The sequence below is a fragment of the Heptranchias perlo genome, chromosome 2 (assembly GCF_035084215.1).
Source record: "Heptranchias perlo isolate sHepPer1 chromosome 2, sHepPer1.hap1, whole genome shotgun sequence".
NCBI lineage: Eukaryota > Metazoa > Chordata > Chondrichthyes > Hexanchiformes > Hexanchidae > Heptranchias > Heptranchias perlo.
The window spans coordinates 117,152,078-117,177,120 of record NC_090326.1 but is presented as its reverse complement, the minus strand read 5'-3'; the positions used below and the strand labels follow the sequence as shown (position 1 = coordinate 117,177,120).

Sequence of the window (25,043 nt, the reverse complement as noted above, 5' to 3'; positions counted from 1 at the left end):
TTTCACTTGCCCAGATTTCTAGATAAGATTCGTAGCATGTTTGAGTAATGAACATGGAACTCTTCCAGATTATTTCAGCTACTGTTTCTATTCATGTCTTCACAGGGTCCTCCTTGTCTTTGCAAGGCAGCAGAATATCACTATACTGGACTATGTCATGGGCTTTATCTGTTAAACACATTTATTAAGCAGTAACAAAATAAACAAATGGCACCGCTAATACAATATATATTTTTATAGTAATTAAGCTTATTTAATTCCTCACTGTAACAGAAAATAATAAATAATTCACAACTGCTATGCTAAACTATGATATGATGAATTTTCTTGCATTTTTCCTTTTCTCACCAGCTATGTAACATATCTGACCTGAATAACTTTGAAGATTCCTACAGACTCACTAATTTGAAAAATGACAAGCTGATAAATACTTTCTAAACGGTGACAAAACCCAGAGAAATTAGATAACTATCTGTTAAATTCACAAGGAACTACAAACACATATCTGAACAAATCAAAGGGGTAGAAATTGCTCATCATTGCACCCGTTTTCCGGACAGAAATGGGGGCACAAATATCCAATTTCACATAGGAACAGAAGTAGGCCATTCAGCCCCTTGAGCCTGTCCTGCCATTCAATTATATTATGACTGATCTGTATCTCGACTCCATTTACCCACTTTTGCTCCATATCGCTTGACACTCTTACCTAACAAAAATCTATCCATCTCAATCTTGAAAGTTTCAATTGACCCAGCATTCACAGCTTTTTGGGGGGAAAAGTTCCAGATCTCTACCACCCTATGTGTGAAGAAATGCTTCCTGATTTCACTTCTGAATGGCCTAGCTTTAATTTTAAAAGTAAACCCCCTTGTTCTGGATTCCCCCACCAGAGGAAATAGTTTCTCTGTATCTATCTTATCGAATCCTTCATTTTAAACACCCCGATTAGATCACCTTTCAATCTTCTATATTCAAGGGAATACAAGCCAAGTGTATGCAACTTGTCATCATAAATTAACCATTTAAGCCCCAGTATCATTCTGGTGAATTTGCGCGGCACCTCCTCCATGATCAATATATCCTTCCTGAGGTACAGTGCCCAGAATTGATCACAGTACTCCAGATAGAGTCTGACCAAAGTTCTATACAACAGAAGCATCATTTCCTCACATTTGTAATCCAGCCCCCTTTGAGATAAAGGCCAACATTCCATTAGCCTTTTTGATTGCTTTTTGTACCTGTCCACTAGCTTTTAGTGATTATGTACCTGGACACCCAAATCCCTTTGCTCCTTCACACTTCCTAGTTTCTCACCATTTAGAAAATATTCCGATTTGTCTTTCATGGATCCAAAGCAGATGACCTCACATTGAACTTTATTGTCACAGTTTTGCCCACTCACTAAATCTGTCTATGGCCCTTTGTAACTTCCTGCTGCCATCTGCACTACTTACTGTGCCTCCCAATTTAGTCATGATGTGGCGATGCCGGTGATGGACTGGGGTTGACAATTGTAAACAATTTTACAACACCAAGTTATATAAAATTGCTGGACTATAACTTGGTGTTGTGAAATTGTTTACAATTCCCAATTTAGTGTCATCAGCAACTTTCTGGGGGTTACATTGGATAACCCCCGAAATTGGGCCCAGGGGTCACGGTGCGTGATTAACCTGCGACCGGTCATTGAGATGCAGACAGCATGTAACATTCATTGCTGCCTGGTGATTTGCCTGATTACCGCAAGCAGCCAGGCCAAGCTGCACTGTTGAGTGGCTGCTCACCAGCAGGGGGCCCCGATATCGCGAGTGGTTAGTGCCCTTTAAAGGCAGCCTGCACCACTTAAAGGCAACCTGCACCTCTTATTTGCCCACACGAAGACTGAATGGAGATCAGACATCGCACACGTAAAACACAGATGCAAGTCCCGTCCCTATGTTTACAAACTGTTGAGTTATGTTAAAACATTGAATAAAGCTTGCGAACTACTAAATCCCACATCCTCCAAACTGCACGCAAGACCTCACCAATCTGACAATCTGAGTTTTTACCAGGCCAGCGAGAGAGCGTGCACCAAGGTTCTCTGATGTTGAGTAGAACTTTTTTTTTATTCATTCATGGGATGTGGGCATCACTGGCGAGGCCGGCATTTATTGCCCATCCCTAATTGCCCTTGAGAAGGAGGTGGTGAGCCGCCTTCTTGAACCGCTGCAGTCCGTGTGGGCCTATACTCTCTGGAGTTTAGAAGAATGAGAGGTGATCTCATTGAAACATATAAGATTCTGAGGGGGCTTGACAGGGTAGAGGCTAAGAGGTTGCTTCCCCTGGCTGGAGAGTCTAGAACTAGAGGGCATAGTCACAGGATAAGGGGTCAGCCATTTAAGACTGAGGTGAGCAGGCATTTCTTCACTCAGAGAGTTGTGAATCTTTGGAATTCTCTACCCCAGAGAGCTGTGGATGCTGAGTCATTGAGTATATTCAAGGCTGAGATAGATAGATTTTTGGATTCTAGGGGAATCAAGGAATATGGGGATCGGGCAGGAAAGTGGAGTTGAGGTCGAAGATCGGCCATGATCTGATTGAATGGCGGAGCAGGCTCGAGGGGCCGTATAGCCTACTCCTGCTCCTATTTCTTATGTTCTTATGCACTAGAGGCCTTGGAGCAGGAGGTGGACAGAAGGAGGGGCATCCTATATCGGCAGGGGGACAAGAGGCATATGCTCCCGAGGTAGTGGAAGGCAGTAGGGGACGAAGTCAATGCCAGGCAAACGTGAATGCAGTGCAGGAAGAAGTTCAATGCTTTGACACAAGTGGTCAAGGTGAGTGAGGTCAACAGTCAAGTGGCATTTCCTACCAACTGCTCCACTAGCCACATCCGCTGCTCCATGCACTACAACCCCCCATCACCCACATACAAACAAACTCTTTCAACCCACATACAAACAAACTCTTTCAATCAGTACTCAATTCTTCCAATCAGATGCTTCCTCTCATGCTCACACATTACCAGTGTTGCAAGCCGCACACAAATAACGCACAGGTCACACACACTGGCAGCTATTCAAACATGACAGGCACGTCACCCAAACATCTTGCAGGACACTCACCAACACGCATCCTGCTTTCTTACAGGAGGAGGTGGCGCATAACAGGAGGCAGCAAGTGGCAGTGGCTCCATGAAACATGACCCTGCTGCCCTCCCTCGGGGTGACAGTATTCCTGTCCCATCCCTGCCAGTGCCCTCGCTGTTGCCTGTCAGCTAGCCATCCCACTCCCTGTAGAGTATTGAAACTTTATTATAGGAACCTAGGAAGATAGGAACAGGACTAGGCTATTTAGCCCCTCAAGCCTGTTCCACCATTCAATGAGATCATGGTTGATCTGTGACCTAACTCCATATCTTAGCCCCATATCCCTTAATACCTATGATTAATAAAAATCTATCAATCTCAGATGTAAAATTAACAATTGAGCTAGCATCAACTACCGTTTGCAAAAGAGTGTTCCAAACTTCTACCACCCTTTGTGTGTAGAAGCGTTTCCTAACTTCACTCCTGAAAGTCCTGGCTCTAATTTTTAGGCTATGTTCCCTAGTCCTAGTATTCAAATATAGGAGATCTCCAAAAACAGGTACAAATGCATCAGCAGCCAGAAGCAATAATCCAGCAACTAACCTGTAACTCCTGCATGATCCTTTTAAATAGCACTGGTGGGGGGTCCTCCAGGCCGTCTATGACAGGTTCAACTGTGCAAGGTTAAGACAGTGCATTGGCGGGAGTGGTGAGTTCCAAAGTCGCTTCTGTCCCTTTAAATCAGGGTGGCACACTGATCTACCACATATAATCCCTACTTTACATGGTGCTGGCGTTCATTAACTGCAGCGTGCGCGAACGCCTTTACCAAGATGCGTCTGGCGTACGTCACAATAGAAGTGTGCGCGCGTCATTTTGGGTCCTTCGGAAGCTGTGTAGTGCCTGTAAAATGGGCACTGCGCAGCCCAATTTAGCCCCCTTTATTTCTTCATCATTGATAAATATAGTGAAAAGCTGAGGCCACAGTACAGATCCCCAGGGAACACCACTTGTCCCATTTGCTAATTAGAGTACGTACCCTTTATCCCTACTCTCTGCTCCTACCTCTCAACCAATTTCCAACTCATGTTGCAAGGTTGCCTCCAATTCTGTGCGCTTTCATTTTTACTAATAATCTCTTGTGCGGACCCTTATCAAATGCCTTCTGGAAGTCCATATAGACAACATTCAGTGGCACTCCCATATTCACTATATTAGTGACCTCCTCAAAAAATTCAACTAGATTATTCAGACAAGACTTAACCTTCACAAATCCATGCTGACTCTTTCTGATCAGCTCATATTTACCCAAGTGCTCAGTCACTCTGTCCCTAATGACAGATTCTAGTAACTTCCCCACAATTGATGTTAAACTGACAGGTCTGTAGTTATCTGGCTTCTCTGTCCCACCCTTCTTAAATTATGCAATGACATTTGCAATTTTCCAATCCAAATGCACAATTCCCGAATCAAGAGAGCTTTGGACGATTATGACTAATGCATCTGCAATTTCCTCACCTACTTCTTTTAATACCCGAGGGTGGAAACCATCAGGTCCTGGAGAATTGTCTATCTTAAGCCCCATTACGTTCTCTATTACCATTTTTTAAACTTATATTAAATCCAATTCGCTCCTCCCCTATATTTATTTTTAATTTCCATTCTATCACTGGTATTTTGTCTTCTTCCTTTACGGTGAAGATGGATGCAAAGTACTCATTTAACAAGTCTGCCATTTCCTTATTGTCGATTACAGTATCAGCTGTGTCTGTCTTTAATGAGCCCATGTTTCCCTTAGCCAATCTCTTTTCCTAAGTATATTTATTAAAACTTTTACTGTTACAGGGCTAGTCCCGGTGCCCCAAGGACACATGAAAATCATCTGATGCCATATTGGTCTCGGATGATTTAAGGCATTAAATCAGGTATTACTCCCCTTGCCTGTGCTAGTGATGGGCTTACAGCCTGTTTTAGGACTCCTCTGAGAAATTGGGCTGCCCTTAGCGGAGCAAGCACCTGAATCAGGGAAACATGGGCTCATTAAAGACAGACACAGCTGACACTGCAATCGACAATAAGGAAATGGCAGACTTGTTAATTGAGTATTTTGCATCCATCTTCACCGTAGAGGAAGAAGACAAAATACCAGTGATAGAATGGAAATTAAAAATAAATATAGGGGAGGAGCGAATTGGATTTAATATAAGTTTAAAAAATGGTAATAGAGAACATAATGGGGCTTAAGATAGGTTGCTTAGGTTTTCCTGGCGTGGATGCGGCTGCCACTGAAAAGGTAAGTTTTATTTTTTTTACATTCATGCTACTGGTGAGGCAAGCGGCCTGAAATTCATCTTCTGAAATGGGCGAGCTGCCTGTGGACAGGTGATGGCAGTTCACGTAAATGATTAATAAGGCCCAAGGCCCAATTTTAGGTCGGCCTTGGACACCCGGTTAGGGCATGCGCTGTCTGCGGTACCTGCGCAGCGATGATTCTGGGCTCTAAAGCAGCTCCAGACGAATTTATACTCCTGTGAGTATTCCCAAGCAGCATGTCTGCTAGCCATTCATATAATGAGCTTTGTTAATTCTCACTTACAAAGGGTCGTGTGGTAGACGATCTTCTCACCTTGGCTGACAAAAACACATACTTCACATGCCACATCACAAAAATAGCAGCAGTGGTGTTATATGTCGATGGTGCATTCTTTGTCTCCCAGATGAAGACAAGATTTATGGAAGCACATAAATAAGGTTGGCTCAGTGGTAGCACTGTCAGCTCCGAGGCAGTATGTTATGGGTTCAAGCCCCACTCCAAAGACTTGAGCATATAATCCAACTGATACTTCAGTGCAGTACTGAGAGAATACTGCATCGTTGGAGTTGCTGCCTTTTGAATGAGATGTTAAACGAAGACCACGTCTCTCCTCACAGGTGGGCGCAAAACATCCCAGGCACTATTCAAAGAAGAACAGGGGAGTTCGCCAAGTGTCCTGGCCAATATGTATCCCTCAAACAATATCACTAAAAAAACAAATGATCAGGTCATTTATCTCACTGCCATTTGTGGTACCTATCTATGCACAAATTGTCTGCTCTGCTTGCCTACAACAGTGCTTCAAAAGTGCTTCACTGGCTGTGAAGTGCTTTGGGACATTTTGAGGACATGACTATATATCTATATAATTGCAAGTTCTTTCTTTCTTTGAGGGACGGGGTGTGGGAGGAAAAAAGATAAACACAACTGTTTCATTAATACATAAATCTGCGAATTTCTGTTAAACTTCACTAATGCTAAATTCACTTGTGGGGCGTAATAATAAGGTTGCATTTACACTGGCATTTCTTTGGTATTACCGGCTTTAAGCTGCATCAACAAAAATATTTTACATTTGCTCCCAATCTAATTTAGCAGACTATAGTGGGCATCTATACAGGAATAATAAAATTAATTGAGCTCCATTGAGTAAGGATTTAATTACAAGCCAATTTCAAGTAACTTTAGAAACACAATGGGCTGGATTTTTCTGTAAAAATAATGATGAGGCTAACAGCACTCACCTTTATTTATGTGCAAATCAGACAGTAGCTTCTGGCGACCGCACATGCGCAGTTAAACGCGGAAATCCGGAAGTTGCTGCTCGAGGTACCCTGCTCCTCCAAAAGCTGCACGAATACGGCATTTCTCTGTCTGACTCAGTGTTCAAATGTATTGAATGGCGTGAAGTTCCTATACTTATCTCATAGATATGGACTAAACTCACCAGAAAAAGTTAGGGCTTGTCCATTCCAGTGTAAGTACCCTTTAAACAGCGGGTGAGTCTTTTTTGAATAGTGCCAAACAACCTCCCTGGCACTGAAAATTAACTTTTACAAGTGTGTAGTCTCACTCCTTCAGCTTTTAATTATTGTTGGACATTAAAAAAATAATGTTTTTTTCTTAGTTTTTCTTTCTGTCTCTTTTATCTCTGTCTCTTGATACAATCTTTCTTACCCTCTCTTTATTTTGCTTTCTATACCTGATTTGACATTGAATTCACTATTCTAACGTACACTTCCTAGTTCAGATTCTGCACTGCTCATTAATGATTCTTCATTCTGATTGGTTAAGGAGATACACAGTTGCTTGCCCTGTTCACACAGGTCCCAGATGCCCTGAAAAGGGTGCCACACCATTTGGCTGTCCCGTTGATAGCAATTTGCCGTGCAAAACCCCATAGAAAGTCTATGGGCAAGAACAAGACGAACGAACGGTGCTACTTACAGCAACATCTAGCTCAAATATTCTCAGCCTCATTAAAACATGAGTAAAACAACTGTGCTCTGTATAGCTCCATCAAGCAGTATCATAAAGAAAATAAAAGATTTTAGAAGCATATTGTTCTTAGGAATTTGCAGCTTACAAGCTAGAAATTACCTACACAAACAGAACAGTGGAAGATGGTAACGATGATAGAAGCCATGCAACCAGACAAAGCTTTTACAACGACAATGTTTCTGAACAGTTTCAGTTGTGCATTCATCTTTTAAAAATGTCCATATTTGTATGACTACTATTTTCAAAGCTGTTCAAAAAATCGTTTTTTATTGTAAAAGCTATAAGCGGATCATCTGTTTATCATCATCTTTAATTCAACAAACTTGTTCGTAAATAAGAGCCAGAACATCTCCAGATTCCCACATATCGCTCAACTACATGATGATATCATTTGAACAGCTAACCATCTAATAAAACTGAAAATTTCCCCTGTGTACAGGATGCTTAGGAAATCAATTTTCTGTTGTTCTGTACTCCCAATTGTTTCCATTCATTTCCCAACTTATCTTTTCTTCCAGCTGTTTCTGCAAAGTCCACAGCTGATTATCTGTCTTTCTAGTTGTCTACTCATACATTGACTAATTTTCTGTCCTCCCAGCTGACTTCCTTAGTTCTCTGTTTTGTTTCCTCTATGGTTCCGAGCTATCCTACCCTGACTGCAATAACAAAGAAAAGATAGAAAGACAGAATATAAGAAAAGATTACAAGAAACTGCGTAGGAAAGTCAAATATAAGAAAAAAAAGTAACAGAATAAAGGATGGGAAGGAAAAAAATGCAAAATGAAGAAAAAAGCAACAGACTGAATAAAGATAAAAATGCTTTGAAATCTGCCTGCCCCTCTCCTCTTCACATTCTGCCTGCCACTTTCAGTATAATTATATTTATTATGAACTTTTCTACATAGTTATGAATCAAATGATGAGGGCAGCTCTTCAAAGATGGTTTACCGTTTTACTGCTCTCACGGCAATATATGTGGGTAGGGTACAGGAATGAAACAGCCTATCTCATCAGTGCCAAAAACATTGGGGGTTAAATTGGATTAACCCCAAAAACGGGCAATCTGCGATCTGCGCTTAACCCGCACCCATTCACTGAGCTGCAGGTAACATGTTAAATTGGTGCTGCCTTCTTATTTCCATGATTCCTGCACGCAGCCAGCACTAGCTGCGCTGTTTATTTGCTGCATGCCTCAGCAAACAGTCTGATATTGTGAATGGCTAGCGCTACTTCAAGGCAGCCTGCATCTCTTAAAGGGGAGGTGCACTGTGGCTGTAAGAATGAGTCATTTGAAAACTGAATCTGATACTCTGAGGAATAGCTGAACATGTGAGAGAGCATGCACCAAGATTTGCTAATAATTCACTGGAGGCTTTGGTGCAAGAGGTGGAGAGAAGGAGAGACATCCTGTATCCGCGGTGGGGGGGGGGGGCAGGCTGCCCTCAAGACGTATGCTCAGAAGGCAGTGGAAGGAAATAGCAGTGGAGGTCAATGCCAGGAGGATAGCTCCAAGAACATGGATGTAGTGCAGGAAGAAGTTTAATGATCTGACACGCGTTGTCAAGGTGAGTGAGTTCAATCTTCAAATGGCATATCTGACACGCGTTGTCAAGGTGAGTGAGTTCAATCTTCAAATGGCATATCCTACAAATTGCACCAATAGCATCATCTACTGCTCAATTCACTACATCCCCATCACTCACCTACCAACAATCTTTCAATCAGTACTTAACCCTTCAATTCATATGGTTTACCTCACCCTCAGGCACTTAGCACTGTTGCAAGCTTCACACCCACATCTCACAGCTCACACACCCAGGCAGCTATTCAACCATGACAGCCACATCACCCAAACATATTGCAGGAAACTCAGTGACACACTTCTCTCTTTCTTGCAGGACAAGGTGGCACATAACAGGAGGCAGCAAAAAAACAGGAGGAGGACAAGCGTACCTACACATCTTAACTCCCACGAAGGAGCCAGTGCTGGCCATCATGGGAAGAGGCATCGCTGAGGCCGTGGCCACTGGCGGTGCTGGAGGGATTGATGATGAAGGTCTCTGCTCCCTAATCCTCCTTCTCTCTTCCCACTTCTCCCTCATCCCACAATCTCCTGAGTGTAGCGGGCACAGAGTGAGCAACTTGAGAGTTTGGTAAGTGTGAGAGTTCAGTGAAGTGGGGGAAGGAGGTGCTCCTTTGCCTTGCTTTTCCTAACTTTTTCTGCAGAGCGGCGGCGGACCTGAGCAGCAGAAGACCGAGAGCGGGGATAAAAGCAGCAGCAGACATGCAACAAGAGAAAACTGCAGTGTCACTTCACAGGTGAGGCAGGTAAGTGATTGGTAGTGACTGTGGGCTATGTTTTAAGCATATAACTAAATTTTAAAAACTAAACTTAATTTAATTAATCCAATAAATTAAACGAGGTAAATAAATTGATTACCATTAAATTAATTAATTAATTTAATTAAATAATGGGAGAACAGGAGATGTGTTGCTGCTACAATATGTGAGAGTTTGTGGACATTTTTGTCCAGGGCAACTACATCTGCAGTAAGTGTCTGCGGCTCGAGGAAAGTCGGCTCCAAGTTGAGGAGCTGGAGTCCGAGTTGCAGACCTTGCGAGACATTAGGGAGGGAGAAAGCTACCTGGACCTTTTGCTCCAGGAGGCAGCCACACTTTAGAATTGACACGTGGTCAGGGACAGGAGGGTGTGACTGCAAGTAAGGCAGGTACAGGGATCCAGGAGTATTGCAGGAGCCTCAGTCACTGCACTTGTCCAAAAGATTTGAGATTCTTGCAACCCTTGTGGACAAGTGTGGGGACTGCAGGGAGGACGAGCAAACTGACCACGGCACCGTGGCACAGGAAGCCGTTCAAGTGGGGGGATCAAAATGGAAGGTGGTTGTAGTAGGCGACAGTATAGGAGCCAGTAGCATGAGTCCCGAAGGCTATGTTTTCTCTGGGCTGGAGAAGAACTTGGAGTGGGAAGGGAAGGATCCAGTTGTCGTGGTACCCATAGCTACTATTGACATAGGTAGTACTAAGAAAAAGGTTCTGCTGAGGGTGTTTGAGCAGCTCAGGACTAAATTAAAAAGCAGACCCACAAAGGTGGTAATCTCTGGATTATTACCTGAGCCACGAGCAAATTGGCACAGGGTAAATCAGATCAGAGAGATGAATGCGTGGCTCAAAGATTGGTGTGGGAGAAGTGAGTTTTGATTTGTGGGGCACTGGCACCAGTACTGGGGAAAGAGAGAGCTGTTCCGTTGCGACGGACTAAACCTGAACCATGCTGGGACCAGAGTTCCAGCGAATCGAATAACTTGGGAGATAAATAGGGCTTTAAACGAAAAAAGCCGGGGGAGGGTCCCAGCAGAGAGAAATCTAGAATGCTAAAGAGAAAAGACAAGGAAGCAGTGCAGGAAAGTGACTGGTGTAAGGATAACCAAATTGTGTCAGGAAGGGACAGAGCGTACAAACAAAAGAGTGCATTACAAATAGGGCCCGGGTAAGAAAAAATGGTAATAAGAGGGTAATAATAGGGCCATAGTACAAAAAAAAGTTAAGATGTCTAAAAATGTTAAAAATCTAAAGGCACTGTATCCGAATGCACGAAGCATTCGTAACAAGGTAGACGAATTAACAGCGCAAATAAATGTAAATGGAAATGATATAATTGCAAATATAGAGACATGGCTGCAGGGTGGCCAAGGCTGAGAGCTGAATATTCAAGGGTATTCGATGTTTAGGAAGGGCAGGCAAAAAGGAAAAGGAGGTGCAGTGGCGTTGTTAGTAAAGGATGAAATCAGAGCATAGTGAGAAAGGATATTGGCTCAGAAAATCAAGATGTAGAATCAGTCTGGGTGAAGTTAAGAAGCACCAAGGGGCAGAAAACACTGGTGGGAGTTGTCTATAGGCCTCCAAACAGTAGTGATAATGTAGGGGACAGCATCAAACAGAAAATTAGAGATGCATGTAATCATGGGTGACTTTGATCTGCATATATCTGGCCAAACCAAATTAGCAATAATACTGTGGAGGATGAATTTCTGGAGTGTGTAGGAGATGGTTTTTTAGACCAGTACGTTGAGGAATCAACCCGGGAACAGGCTATCCTAGATTGGGTATTGTGCAATGAGAAGGGGTTAATTAATAATCTTGTTATGTGGGGTCCTTTGGGGAAGAGTGACCATAACATGATAGAATTCTTCATTAAGATGGAAAGTGAAGTAGTCCAATCCGAAACTAGGGTCCTAAATCTAAACAAAGGAAACTATGAATGTATGAGGAGTGAGTTGGCTATGATAGATTGGGAAGCTTCATTAAAAGGCATGACGGTGGATAGTCAATGGCTAACATTTAAGGAACGAATGCATGAATTACAACAGTTATACATTCCTTTCTGGTGCAAAAACACAAAAGGAAAAGCGGCCCAACCATGGCAAACAAAAGAAATTAAGGATAGTATTAGATCCAAAGAGGAGTCATGTAAAGTTGCCAGAAAAAGTAGCAAGCCTGAGGATTGGGAGCAGTTTAGAATTCAGCAAAAAAGGACCAAGAGATTGATTAAGAGGGTAAAAATAGAGCATGAGAGTAAACTTGCAAGGAAGATAAAAGCTTTTAGAAGTATGTAAAAAGAAAAAGATTAGTGAAGACAAATATAGGTCCCTTACAGTCAGAAACGGGAGAAATGGGGAACAAGGAAATGGCAGAGCAATCAAACCAATACTTTGGTTCTGTCTTCACGGAAGAGGACACAAATAACTTCCCAGAAATGCTAGGGAACCAAGGAACTAGTGAGAAGGAGGAATTAAAGGAAATTAGTATTAGTAAAAAAAATAGTGCTGGAGAAATTGATGGGACTGAAAGCCAATAAATCCCCAGGGGCTGATAATCTGCATCCCAGAGTACTAAAAGAGGTAGCCATGGAAATAGTGGATGCATTAGTTGTCATCTTCCAAAATTCTATAGACTCTAGAACAGTTCCTGCAGATTGGAGGGTGGTAAATGTAACCCCACTATTTAAAAAAGGAGGGAGAGAGAAAACAGGGAACTACAGACCGGTTAGCCTAACATCAGTAGTAGGGAAAATGCTAGAGTCTATTATACGGGATGTGATAACAGGACACTTACAAAATATCAACGGGATTAGACAAGTCCCACATAAGAGGTTAGCGTGCAAAATTGGGATTGGCGGTAATATACTGGCATGGATTGAAAATTGGTTAACAGACAGGAAACAGAGAGTAGGAATAAATGGGGCTTTTTCGGGGTGGCAGGCAGTGGCTAGTGGGGTACCGCAGGGATCAGTGCTTGGGCCCCAGCTATTCACAATATATATCAATGATTTGGATGAGGGAACCAAATGTAATATTTCCAAGCTTGCTGACAACACAAAACTAGGTGGAATCGTGAGTTGTGAGGAGGATGCAAAAAGGCTTCAAGGCGATTTAGACAAGTTGAGTGAGTGGGCAAATACATGGCAGATGCAGCATAACGTGGGTAAATGTGAAGTTATGCACTTTGGAAGGAAAAACAGAAAGGCAGAGTATTATTTAAATGATGATAAATTGGTAAATGTTGATATACAAAGGGACCTGGGTGTCCTTGTACACCAGTCACTGAAAGCAAACATGCAGGTGCAGCAAGCAGTTAGAAAGGCAAATGGTATTTTGGCCTTCATTGCAAGAGGATTTGAGTACAGGAGCAAGGATGTCTTACTGCAGTTATACAGGGCCTTGGTGAGACCACACCTGGAGTATTGTGTGCGGTTTTGGTCTCCTTACCGAAGAAAGGATATACTTGCCATAGAAGGAGTGCAGCGAAGGTTCACCTGACTGATTCCTGGGCTGGCAGGACTGTCGTATGAGGAAAGGTTGGGTCGACTAGGCCTGTATTCACTAGAGTTTAGAAGACTCCCCAAAGCCTTTCCACCATCTACAAGGCACAAGTCAGGAGTGTGATGGAATACTCTCCACTTGCCTGGATGAGTGCAGCTCCAACAACACTCAAGAAGCTCGACACCATCCAGGACAAAGCAGCCCGCTTGATTGGCACCCCATCCACCACCTAAACATTCACTCCCTTAACCACCGGCACACAGTGGTTGCGGTGTGTACCATCCACAGGATGCACTGCAGCAACTCACCTAGGCTTCTTCGACAGAACCTCACAAACCCGCAACCTCTACCACCTAGAAGGACAAGAGCAGCAGGTACATGGGAACTACACCACCTGCACGTTCCCCTCCAAGTCACACACCATCCCGACTTGGAAATATATCGCCAAACCTTCATCGTCGCTGGGTCAAAATCCTGGAACTCCCTTCCTAACAGCACTGTGGGAGAACCTTCACCACACGGACTGCAGCGGTTCAAGAAGGTGGCTCACCACCACCTTCTCAAGGGCATTAAGCGATGGGCAATAAATGCCGGCCTCGCCAGCGGCGCCCACGTCCCATGAACGAATAAAAAAAAAGTTTAGAAGAATAAGAGGGGATCTCATTGAAACGTATAAAATTCTGACAGGGCTAGACAGACTGGAAGCAGGGAGGATGATTCCCCTGCTAGGGGGTCCAGAACGAGGGATCACAGTCTCAGGATACGGGGTAGGACATTTAGCACTGAGATGAGGAGAAATTTCTAAGAAATAAAAAAGGGGCAGTCACACCACCAGGAGTGTACTATAGACCCCCGAATGGCAAACGGAGATAGAAGAACAAATATGTAGGCAAATTTCTGAGTGCAAAAATAAGAGGGCAATAATAGTAGGGGACTTCAACTATCCTAACATCAACTGGGATTCAAACAGTGTGAGGGGCACAGAGGGCGCAAAATTCTTGATTGATGTCCAGGAGAACATTTTTTAGCCAGTACGTGACAAGCCCAACAAGAGGGGATGCAATTCTAGATTTAGTCCTGGCAAATGAAGATGGGCAAGTGGGTGAAGTGACAGTGGGTGACCATAATTCAGTTAGTTTTAGCATTATAATGGAAAAGGACAGAGTTAAATCAGGAGTAAATGTTTTAAATTGGGGGAAGGCAAATTTTACAGAACTAAGAGCTGATTTGGCAGAAGTGGACTGGACACAACTACTTGAGGAGAAATCAGTGGCAAGCCAGTGGGAGGCACTAAAAAGTGAAATTCTATGGGCAGACACGTCCCCTCAAAGAAAAAGTGTGGCACTGCCAAATTTAGAGCCCCCTGGTTGTCTAGAAGTATACGGGGCAAGATAAAGCAGAAAAAGAAAGCTTATGACTGTCATAGAAAACTAAATACTGCAGAAAGCCTAGAGGAGTATAGAAAGTACAGGGATAACGTAAAAAAGGAAATAAGGAAAGCTAGGAGAGGGCATGAAAAAATATTAGCTAGTAATATTAAAGAAAACCCAAAGATGTTTTATCAGTACATTAAGAACAAGGGGATAGCTAAGGAAAAGGTGGGACCTATCAGGGATGATAAGGGTAACTTGTGTGTAGATGCAGAGGATGTGGGTAGGGTTTTAAATAAATATTTTGTCTCCGTATTCACAAAGGAAAGGGATGATCCGGACATAGTAGTCAAAGAGGAGAGGTGTGAAATATTGGATAAGGTAAACATAACGAGAGAGGAAGTACTAGAGGGACTGGAATCCTTGAAAGTTAATAAGTTACCAGGGCCCGGATGGATTGTTTCCTAGGCTATTGAAGGAAGCCAGGATAGCGGATGCTCTGAGGATCATTTTTCAATCCTCACTAGATACAAGGGAGGTACCGGAGGACTGGAAGACTGCAAATGTAGTATCATCATTTAAAAAGGGTACGAGGGAAAGGCTGAACAATTATAGGCTGGTCAGTCTTACCTCGGTGATGGGCAAACTATTAGAATCAATACTGAGAGATAGGATAAACTGTCACTTGGAAAGGCATGGTTTAATCAGGGATAGTCAGCATGGATTTGTTCAGGGAAGGTCATGCCTTACAAATCTGATTAAATTCTTTGAGGAAGTGACAAGGAGGATTGATGAGGGTAGTGCAGTGGATGTTGTCTTCATGGATTTTAGTAAGGCATTTGACAAGGTCCCACATGACAGACTGGTCAGAAAGGTAAAAGCCCATGGGATACAGGGAAATGTGGTGAATTGGATCCAAAATTGGCTCAGTAACAGGAAACAAAGGGTAAAAGTCGATGGATGTCTTTGCGAATGTAAATCTGTTTCCAGTGGTGTGCCACAGGGCTCAGTGTTGGGTCCCTTGCTGTTTGTGGTATATATTAATGATTTGGGCTTGAATGTAGGGGGCATGATTGGCAAATTTGCAGACGATACAAAAATTGGCCGTGTAGTTGATAGTGAAGAGGAAAGCTGTAGACTCCAAGAAGTTATCAATGCGTTGGTGGAGTGGGCGGAAAAGTGGCAAATGGAGTTCAACCTGGAGAAGTGTGAGGTAATGCACTTAGGGAGGGCAAACAGTAAAAGGGAATATGCAGTAAACAGGAATATATTGAGAGGGGTAGAGGAAGTGAGAGACCTTAGAGTGCATGTGCACAGGTCCCTGAAGGTGGCAGCACAGGTAGATAAGGTTGTGAAGAAGGCACACGGAATGCTCTCCATTATTAGCTGAGGTATAGAATACAAAAGCAGGGATGTAATGATGGAACTGTATAAAACGCTGGTAAGGCCACAGCTGGAGTATTGTGCGCAGTTCTGGTCACCACATTACAGGAAGGACGTAATTGATCTGGAGAGAGTGCAGAGAAGATTTACAAGAATGTTGCCAGGGGTTGAAAATTGCAGCTACGAGGAGAGATTGGATAGGCTGGGGTTGTTTTCCTTGGAGCAGAGGAGGCAGAGGGGAGACTTGATTGAGGTGTACAAAATTATGAGGGGCCTAGATAGAGTAGACAGGAAGTACCTGTTTCCCCTAGCGGAGAGTTCAAGAACTAGAGGACGTAGATTTAAGCTGATTGGTGGAAGGATTAGAGGGGACATGAGGAAAAACTTTTTTACCCAGAGGGTGGTGGGTGCATGGAATTCGCTGCTCGAATTGGTGGTAGAGGCAGGGACCCTCAACTCTTTTAAAAACTACCTGGACCTGCACCTAAAGTGCTGTAAGCTGCAGGGCTACGGACTGGGTGCTGGAAGGTAGGATTAGAAAGGGCACCTGGTTCTTCTTCGAGCCAGCGCGGACACAATGGGCCGAATGGCCCCCTTCTGTGCTGTATCTTTTCTATGGCTCTATGGTTCTTCACTCAGAGGGTGGTGAACCTGTGGAATTCTCTACCACAGAAGGCTGTGGAGGCCAAGTCACTGAATATATTTAAGAAGGAGCTAGATAGATTTCTGGACACAAAAGGCATCAAGGGGTATGGGGAGAGAGAGGGAATATGGTATTGAGACAGATGATCAGCCATGATCATACTGAATGGCGGACCAGGCTCGAAGGGCCGAATGGCCTACTCCTGCTCCTATTTTCTATGTTTCTGTTTCTATGTTTCTCCTCTGACTCACAAGTTGCAGATGGTGTAAGCACACACTTGTTACTTTCTCCTCTCCCCTCACTACAACTCAGCCCTTGTCCCTTTTTCATTTCAGATACCCAAGAACTGGAACCTTCCCAGTAAGAGGAGGCAGAGGAAGAAGACAATGAAGATGAAGAGACACTGTTATTTTATCTTACACTCGCAGCCACCAGCTCAGAGGCTGGCACTGCGCGTACTTTAGAAGCTAGGACAGAGGAGGAATCTGCACGTGGTGAGACACCGGGCACAAGTGCGCAGGGGCCAGGGCGGGGTGAACAGATACCGCAGGTGCCAGCTCGCCGGAGGGCGAGGTCATACTGTAGTTCTGCTGCAGAGGAGTCAGATGAGGACTTCGATGGCCCAGGCTACAGAAGAAGGCTGATGGGCATACACAACCAAATGCTTGATGCACTGGAAAGTCTGCCAGAAAGCCTGCGCACAATGTCAAGGAGCGTGGAGGAGTCCAGCTCCAATTTAGCACAGGGCTTTGCGTAGAGCTTGTTGCCCATCCTTTCCAACATGAAATGGATGGTTACCCCTATCAGCGCACCTGTGGAACCCACCATGATGCAGCATCTGATGACCGATGTCACAGCTTCCATCAAAGGTATGACTGCTGCCTTGGAAGCTCAGACTGCTGCTGTCGTGGCTCTGGGTACCACAGTTGAAAGGAGCTTCAAGGGCGTCACAGCAGTCCAGCAATCTGTTCTCCAACAGATCATGAGAAGTGCCGAGGCGCCGCCCTGGTAGAGTGGCAGTGGCTCCATGGAACAGGAACCTGCTGTCCTCTCCCACCCCTGCAACTCCGCCAATGCCCTTCCTGTTTCCTGTCAGCCAGCCAGTCCAGACTGCTGCAGCCCAGGCCAAGATGGTGCAGTATGAAGCCAAGCCCAGAGCTGCTCGAGGTCGTCCTCCAAGGCCATGTGCAGTCTCCTCAACTGAAGGTCAGCCGCCTTCCACCTCCTATGCTGCGGCCTCTGGGGATACACCTCGTAGGAGCACTAGGAAAGATAAAGGCACACTGAAGACAGGCACTAAGGGATCCACGAGGGTGATTAGTTTTATTTTGTATGCATTATTTAATGAGTGAATTGATAAATTTGGATTTGAATTTGCATTTGGTGATGGTTTTTATTTTTGCGGTGAACTGTGGGAAGAATCAATATGTGTTGTCAGTGAGAGAGACAAGGCAAGGAGTGTGGGACTGTTGATGAATGGGGAGGTGCAGTTGAGGTTACTGGTGTCCTCATGAATAAACTGATCATGTAAAGTCCTGGCAGAAAAGGACTGTCTACGTTGTAGCTTCACTTCCTCTTCCTCCACTTCCTCTTGCACTTTCTCTTCCACCTCCACTTCCTCCTCCACCTCTACCTCTTCCTCATGCTCCTGCTCCTCAGCTTCTCGTCTGATAAGTGGTAGCAAGGACTGTTCCCTCATAATGGTCAGATTGTGCAGCATACAACATACTATCACAAATCTCGATACCCGCTCAGCTAGGTACTGCAGGGCTCCTCCAGAGCGGTCCAGGCAGTGGAAGTGTTGCTTGAGTGTGCTCTACGATGTTCCTTGTGGCAAAATGGCTCTCATTGTAGGCCTGCTGTGCACATGTGCGTGGGTTCCTGATCGGAGTCAAGACCCATGTCATGAAGGGATAGCCCTTGTCGCCCAATGACCAACTTGCCGTGCTGGTTCAAATACAGGTGCAACAAAGGACTGCTGCAGAATGAAAGAATCATGATTGCTACCAGGATAGAGGGCGTTGACCTGCATGATGCACTGCCTGTGGCTGCACACCAGCTGCACATTGAGGGAGTGGAATCCCTTTCTGTTGCTGAATATGGCTGAGTTCAGATGTGGAGCACGCAAGGCAATATGCGTGCAGTCAAAGGCACCCTGCACCATGGGGAAGCCTACAATCCGAGCAAAACCTCATGCTCACTCCTCCTGTTTGTCTCTGGCAAGAGGGAATGAGACGAATGTGTTTCTCATTGTATTGAAACTTTAGCCAAGTATAGGAAACTTCCAAAAACCCAGAAGAAATAATTCAGCAACTAACCTGTGAGTTCTTAATAGTCCCTTTAAATAGCACTGGTGGGGGGGGGCCTTCAAGTTGTTTAAGCTGTGTTCAGCTGTGCGAGGTTAAGACAGGGCATTGGGTGGATTGTGGAGTTGCAAAATGGCAAAGGTGGCTTCAAATCAGCATTGCACACTGATTCGCGTCATGATCTCGCTGCTCTGCATGCTGCCGGTGGTCGTTAGACACGCACGCAAACCCCTTTACCAAGATGGCATCCTGCGTACGTCCCAACGGAAGTGTGCACACGGATCTTGGACTGCATTTTGAAAACCTAGGTGGCCCGTCACACCTAAAACACAGGCGCTAGGTGGCCCAATTTAACCCAATGTGTCTTGTTATCTAACCTTCCCCATTATTACCCATTCCCATGAATCTTCTCCCGTTATCTGCCAATGGGTCCATTAGACTAATTTGTTGGGAAATCCATTAGTCCCCTCTGCCCTGGAAATATTTCTAAACATTTAAGTATGCTACAAGTTTGAATTATTCTACTTCTCAAAATGTACCTGTTTTTTCAAGGCATTAGATGCTGATTCAATGGGGTAGATTTTCAACTTGATGCCCGGGTGTAAAGCTGGTGTTGAAGATCAGCCACCCATTATGGAAAGAGCCCAATGCTTACTTCCAATGAAATCGATGGAAATGAAGATCGGGTAGTTTCTATAATGCCAGTTTTACATCTGGGTGGCAAGTTGAAAATCTACCCCTATGCTTTTAATACTTTCACTTCAATTATTTTGCAAATGAATGCTAATGCAACCAGATACTTAAATTTCTAAAAGTTCACTTACATCACTGTATGGAATTCTGTTGCTGCTCATCTCCTTTTTCCACATCTGAAGCAGAAGGTTCCTGTATTCTTGGTTAAATGGACCAGAGTAAGAGAGGAATCCAGTAGCTAACAATACATCACCCACTAATTGAGTAATCTGATCCTGGAAAAGCTTACAGCTTTCTGTCCACCGAATCTGAGGGTTTTTTTTTAAAAGAAAAGAATATCAAAAGGTTTCACTGAGTTGTTTCCCATTTCCAATTATTTACATTTTTAGCTCTCAAGCCCTTTTCTATTTTTTGAATTCTGAATTATGTTTTTCTCCAGTACCAGCATTGACAGATGTCCCTTCACATCAGTAAATGTCAATGTTTCATATAAGTTTATGCAAATAGGTTATAGACAATGGGGAGAATTTTAACTGCCAGCGAGTTTCCGATGAGGAACCACTGATTTGGGTCAGTTTCCCGCCACCCGTGACAGTATGAGACCGTGGCAATTTTTATCACTGAGCCTCATTAACATGCTGTCAGTCATGATATCCCCAATGATATGCCCAATATCTGGGAGTGAGCTGCAGGGGTTTGGATGATGTTCTGAACTACAAAAACAAAATCAAGTATCTACATAATCATCCATTCACATTGTATTGCAGCTATTGACATGAGCCCAAATACATTTTTTTTAATGATGATAATAGTTTTATTTATGTTTCTTGGGGCCTTTTTAACGGAGTTTGTATCTCTTGTATCACTAATCACCACCATTAGAATAGAGAACCAGTGACAGGAAAGATTTGCCGAAGAAGTATTACATAGAATTACATAGAACGTACAGCACAGAAACAGGCCTTTCAGCCCAACAGGACCATGCCGGTGTTTATGGTCCAGATGAGCATCCTCCCACCCTTCTTCATCTAATCCCATCAATATAACCTTCTATTCCTTTCTCCCTCATATATTTAGCTAGATTCCCCTTAAATGCATCTATGCTAGAAGACTCAACTACTCCTAATTCTAACCACTCTCTGGATAAAGAAGTTTCTCCTGAATTCCCTATTGGACTTATTAATGACTATTTTATAGTTATGGCCCCTAGTCCTGGTCTCCCCCACAAGTGGAAACATCTTCTCTACATCTACCCTATCAAACATAATCTTAAAGACCTCTATCAGATCACCCCTTAGTCTTCACCTTTTCTGGAGAAAAGAGCCCCAGCCTATTCAATCTTTCCTGATAGGTATAACCTCTCAGGTCTGGTATCATCCTAGTAAATCATTTTTGTACCTTCTCCATTGCCTCTATATCCTTTTTATAACATGGAGACCAGAACTGTTCACAGTACTCCAAGTGTGGTCTAACCAAGGTTATATACAAGTTTAACAAAACTTCTCTGTTTTTCAATTCTATCCTTCTAGAAATAAAACCCAGTGCTTGGTTTGCTTTTTTTATGGCCTTATTAACCTTTGTCGTTACTTTTAGTGATTTGTGTATCTGTACCCCCAGATCCCTCTGCTCCTCTACCCCAATAAGACTCTTATTTTCCAAGGAGTATGTGACCTCTTTATTCTTCCTACCAAATTGTACCACGTCACACTTATCTGTATTGAAATTCATTTGCCAATTACACGCCCATTCTGCAAGTTTATTAATGTCTTCCTGTATTTTGTCGCAATCCTATTCAGTAATAACTATTATCCCCAATTTGGTGTCGTCTGCAAATTTTGAAATTGTACTTCTGATTCCTGAGTCCAAATCGTTTATGTAAATTGTGAACAACAGTGGTCCCAGTACTGATCCTTGTGGAACACCACTTCCCACGTTTTGACAGTCTGAGTAACTACCTTTAACCCCTACTCTCTGTTTTCTGTTTTGTAGCCAGCTTGCTATCCATTCTGCTTCTTGTCCCCTGACTCCACATGCTCGGACCTTAAGTCATGTGTCTTCTATGCGGTACCTTATCGAAGGCTTTTTCAAAATCCAAATATATTACATCTACAACATTACCTTTGTCTGCCCTTTCTGTTACTTCTTCAAATAATTCAATAAGGTTGGTCAAGCATGACCCTCCCTTTTGAAATCCGCGCTGACTATTCTTTATTATATTTTCGGGGTTGCTAAATGTTTTTCTATTAAATCTTTGAGTAAATGTTTCTAAATGTTTTTCTATTACATCTTTGCCTTCCTAATATTTTTTTGACTTCTTTCCTAACCTTTTCGTATTCCCTTTTGTCAACGTCTCCTATGTTGTCTATGTACTTAGTGCATACCTTTGTCCTTAGTAAATTTTTCCAGTTTATTTTCCCTAGTTCCATTTTCATCCCCTTAAAATCAGCTTTTTTCCAATTTATTACTTTGGTCTTTGTCTTACTTATGCCCTTTTCAATCTTTATTTTAAACCTTGTATTGCCTAGATGTTCCCCTCTGTTTACTTCTCTTATCTGTTCTGGTTTATTTCCCATTACTAGATCCAGCAGTACTTTGTCTCATGTTGGGTTTTTTACATACTGGATAAGAAAGGAGTTCTGCACACATTGTATAAACTCCATTTCCTGGACCCCTTTACCTACCTCTTCTTGCCAGTTTATTTAGGGGCATTTAAAATCTCCTGTGGTTATTATTCTATGTCCTTTACTCATTTCACATATTTGCTTACATATTTCTTTCTCCACTGCCTTTCCACTATTAGATATTCTGTAGTATACTCCAATTAGCATGATAGATCCCTTCTTGCCTGTTAGTTATATCCCTTTTTTACACTGTCATTATGTTATCTCTAATTAGTACAAGTACTCCACCCCCTCCCTTCTTACTTCCCTATCCTTTTTGATTATGTTATAACCTGCAATATTCAGTTGGCAGTCCTGTTCTTTATGTAGCAATGTTTCAGTTATTCCTACTACATGTGGTTCCTCACTATGGACTACTGCCTCCAGTTCCCCCGTCTTATTTTGGACATTGTGTACATTGCTGTATGGGCTGTTTAATTCATCCTTAATAGTTATTCCTTTTACTTTATTTTTAACAGTCCTTTTATACTTCTGTTTTATAACAGTATTTGTTCCTTGACTATTTATGTTATCTTTATTCCTTATTCTGGTCTAACCTTTACACTCATCTCCTGTTTCTTTTATCTTTAAGCTTTTGTTATTGCTACCATATCCCTCCCCACGTCTTACAAGTTTAAAGTCCTATCCACAGGCCCATTTATCCTTTCTGCCAGGACTCTGGTCCAATTCAGGTTCAGGTGGATTCCGTCCCAGTGGTACAGCTCCTTCCTGTCCCAGTACTGGTGCCAGTGTCTTATGAAATGGAACCCCTCCTCCCCACACCACTCTTTCAGCCACGCATTCACCTTCCTGATCTGTCTATCCCTATGCCAATTAGCATGTGGCTTGGGTAGTAATCCCGAGATTACCACCCGTGAGGTCCTGCTTTTTAATTTAGTTCCTAACTTCTGATATTCCCTTAGCAGGACCGCCTCCCTTTTCTTCCCTATGTCATTAGTCCCAACATAGACCACAATAACTGGATCTTCCCCCTCTCTTTCCAAGTTCCTTTCCAGTTGTTTTGAGAAATCCTTTACTTTTGCACCAGGTAGGCAACACACCCTTCTGGACTCTCGGTCATGACTGCAGAGGACGCTATCTATCCCACTAATTATCGAATCCCCTATGACTACAACCTTTCTATTCTGATCCTCCCCTCCCTTGGACTGCCTCATGCTCCACGGTGCCATAGTTAGTACTCTGGGCTTCCTCCCTGCAGTCTTCATCCTTATCCTCACAAGTAGCAAGTACATGGTACCTGCTGGATAGGAGCAGTATTGGCGGCACCTCCTCCTCTACCTCCCCTTGGTTCCCCTTATGCTGCTGACTAATAGTCACACTCTCCCCTTCCTGTACCTGTGGTTTCCTCTGAAGTGTGACTGTACTCTGGAGAAACCTATCCAAAAATTCCTCCCCCTCACTTATGTGTCAGAGTGTCTCTAATTCGCACTCCAGCTCAAGGCCTCTGAGCCGGAGTGTCTCAAGCCAAAGACATTTACTGCAGATGTGGCAATCTGGGAGAGTCTCGCTGTCCACAAACTCCCACATATTACAGTCCTGACACATAGCCTGTACTGTCATTTCTAGTTTTTATTTATTTATGTATTATTAGTAGCTTATTTCTAGGACTAATAGAATCACTTGAGATCTAGATTATATTTAGTAAGTGGATTTAGTTTGATTTCGAAATAATTAGTAATTACTTAGCCTTTTTATTTTATGTATTTTTTAAATTTGTTTTAAAAGTTCATAGATGAGTTTTTAGTCTCTTGGTTTAAATCGCTTTGCACCTCCTTTCCCCTCTGCCCCTAATTCCCATGCTCACCAAATTCCCAGTTGAAAGTCCTCAAGTATTACTAAATAATAGAAAAAACTCTAAGCTGTGCTGCCTATCTCCAACACAATTGTAAACAATTTTACAACACCAAGTTATAGTCCAACAATTTTATTTGAAAATCACAAGCTTTCGGAGGCTTCCTCCTTCCTCAGGTGAATGTCAAGAAATCCTCGAACCTTTCACATTTATAAATCACAGAACAATACCTGATGATTACAGATAATCTTTCCAACAGATAATATTACAGATAATATCTCCAACACAGACTGCTGAGTTCTGAGTGCAAAATGGGGCAAAATGTTCCATTCTGCAACTCACATTAGTGAGCACCAAATTTACAAAAAATAACATTATTCCAGTTGAATAATCTATTTTTACCAAAATTCCTTTTGGGGAATAAAAACTTACAGCATAATATCATTGTTTGAATTAGGATAACATTGCACAGAAACTGAATTAATGACCTCATTATGCTCCTGCACAGATTAAACCACTACATTCCTTGTAGTCACTCTTACATACATGCCAAAAAAGTATAGCATCCTCTTTCTATTTTAAATGATAGGCACTGAAGTGTTAATCAATTTATTTTTTATCAGTATTTGCTGTTAAATTTACAAAACTGCTTAATTATTAGTGCAGAGTCAATAAATGGTCTTCATTGAATATTAGTATTGTGGTTATGGCAAATTCAAATTTACCTTTTCACCACCCAGACCTTCAATGAGGGCAGTGGCATTATTCATTTTCTTCCTACAGGCCTCTGCATCATCAAGTAGTGCTTGTTTTTCTGTCATGGCAGCATCATACATGGCCTGCACTTCATCTAGCTCCCGCTGCTTGTCATCCAGCTGTGCTTGGGCATTGTTTAGCTCATTTTGGGCAACAACTAATCGGGCCTCTTGCAGAGTCAGATTTGCCT

General features: G+C 43.0%; 1 protein-coding gene and 1 long non-coding RNA gene across 2 annotated transcripts in view; one reads left to right on the top strand and one right to left on the bottom strand.

The window, feature by feature from the left end:
• Positions 1-25,043, bottom strand: part of dnah5l (dynein, axonemal, heavy chain 5 like) — a 352,990-nt gene that overhangs the window by 104,720 nt on the left and 223,227 nt on the right. The window contains exons 61-62 of the mRNA XM_068006271.1: positions 24,823-25,041; positions 19,756-19,932 (exon numbers count right to left, since the gene is read on the bottom strand). Of these exons, the coding sequence (XP_067862372.1) occupies positions 19,756-19,932; positions 24,823-25,041 (396 nt within the window). The remainder of the gene's footprint in view (positions 1-19,755; positions 19,933-24,822; positions 25,042-25,043) is intronic.
• Positions 1-25,043, top strand: part of LOC137342341 (uncharacterized) — a 153,755-nt gene that overhangs the window by 54,513 nt on the left and 74,199 nt on the right. The gene's annotated exons all lie outside the window — the stretch shown is intronic.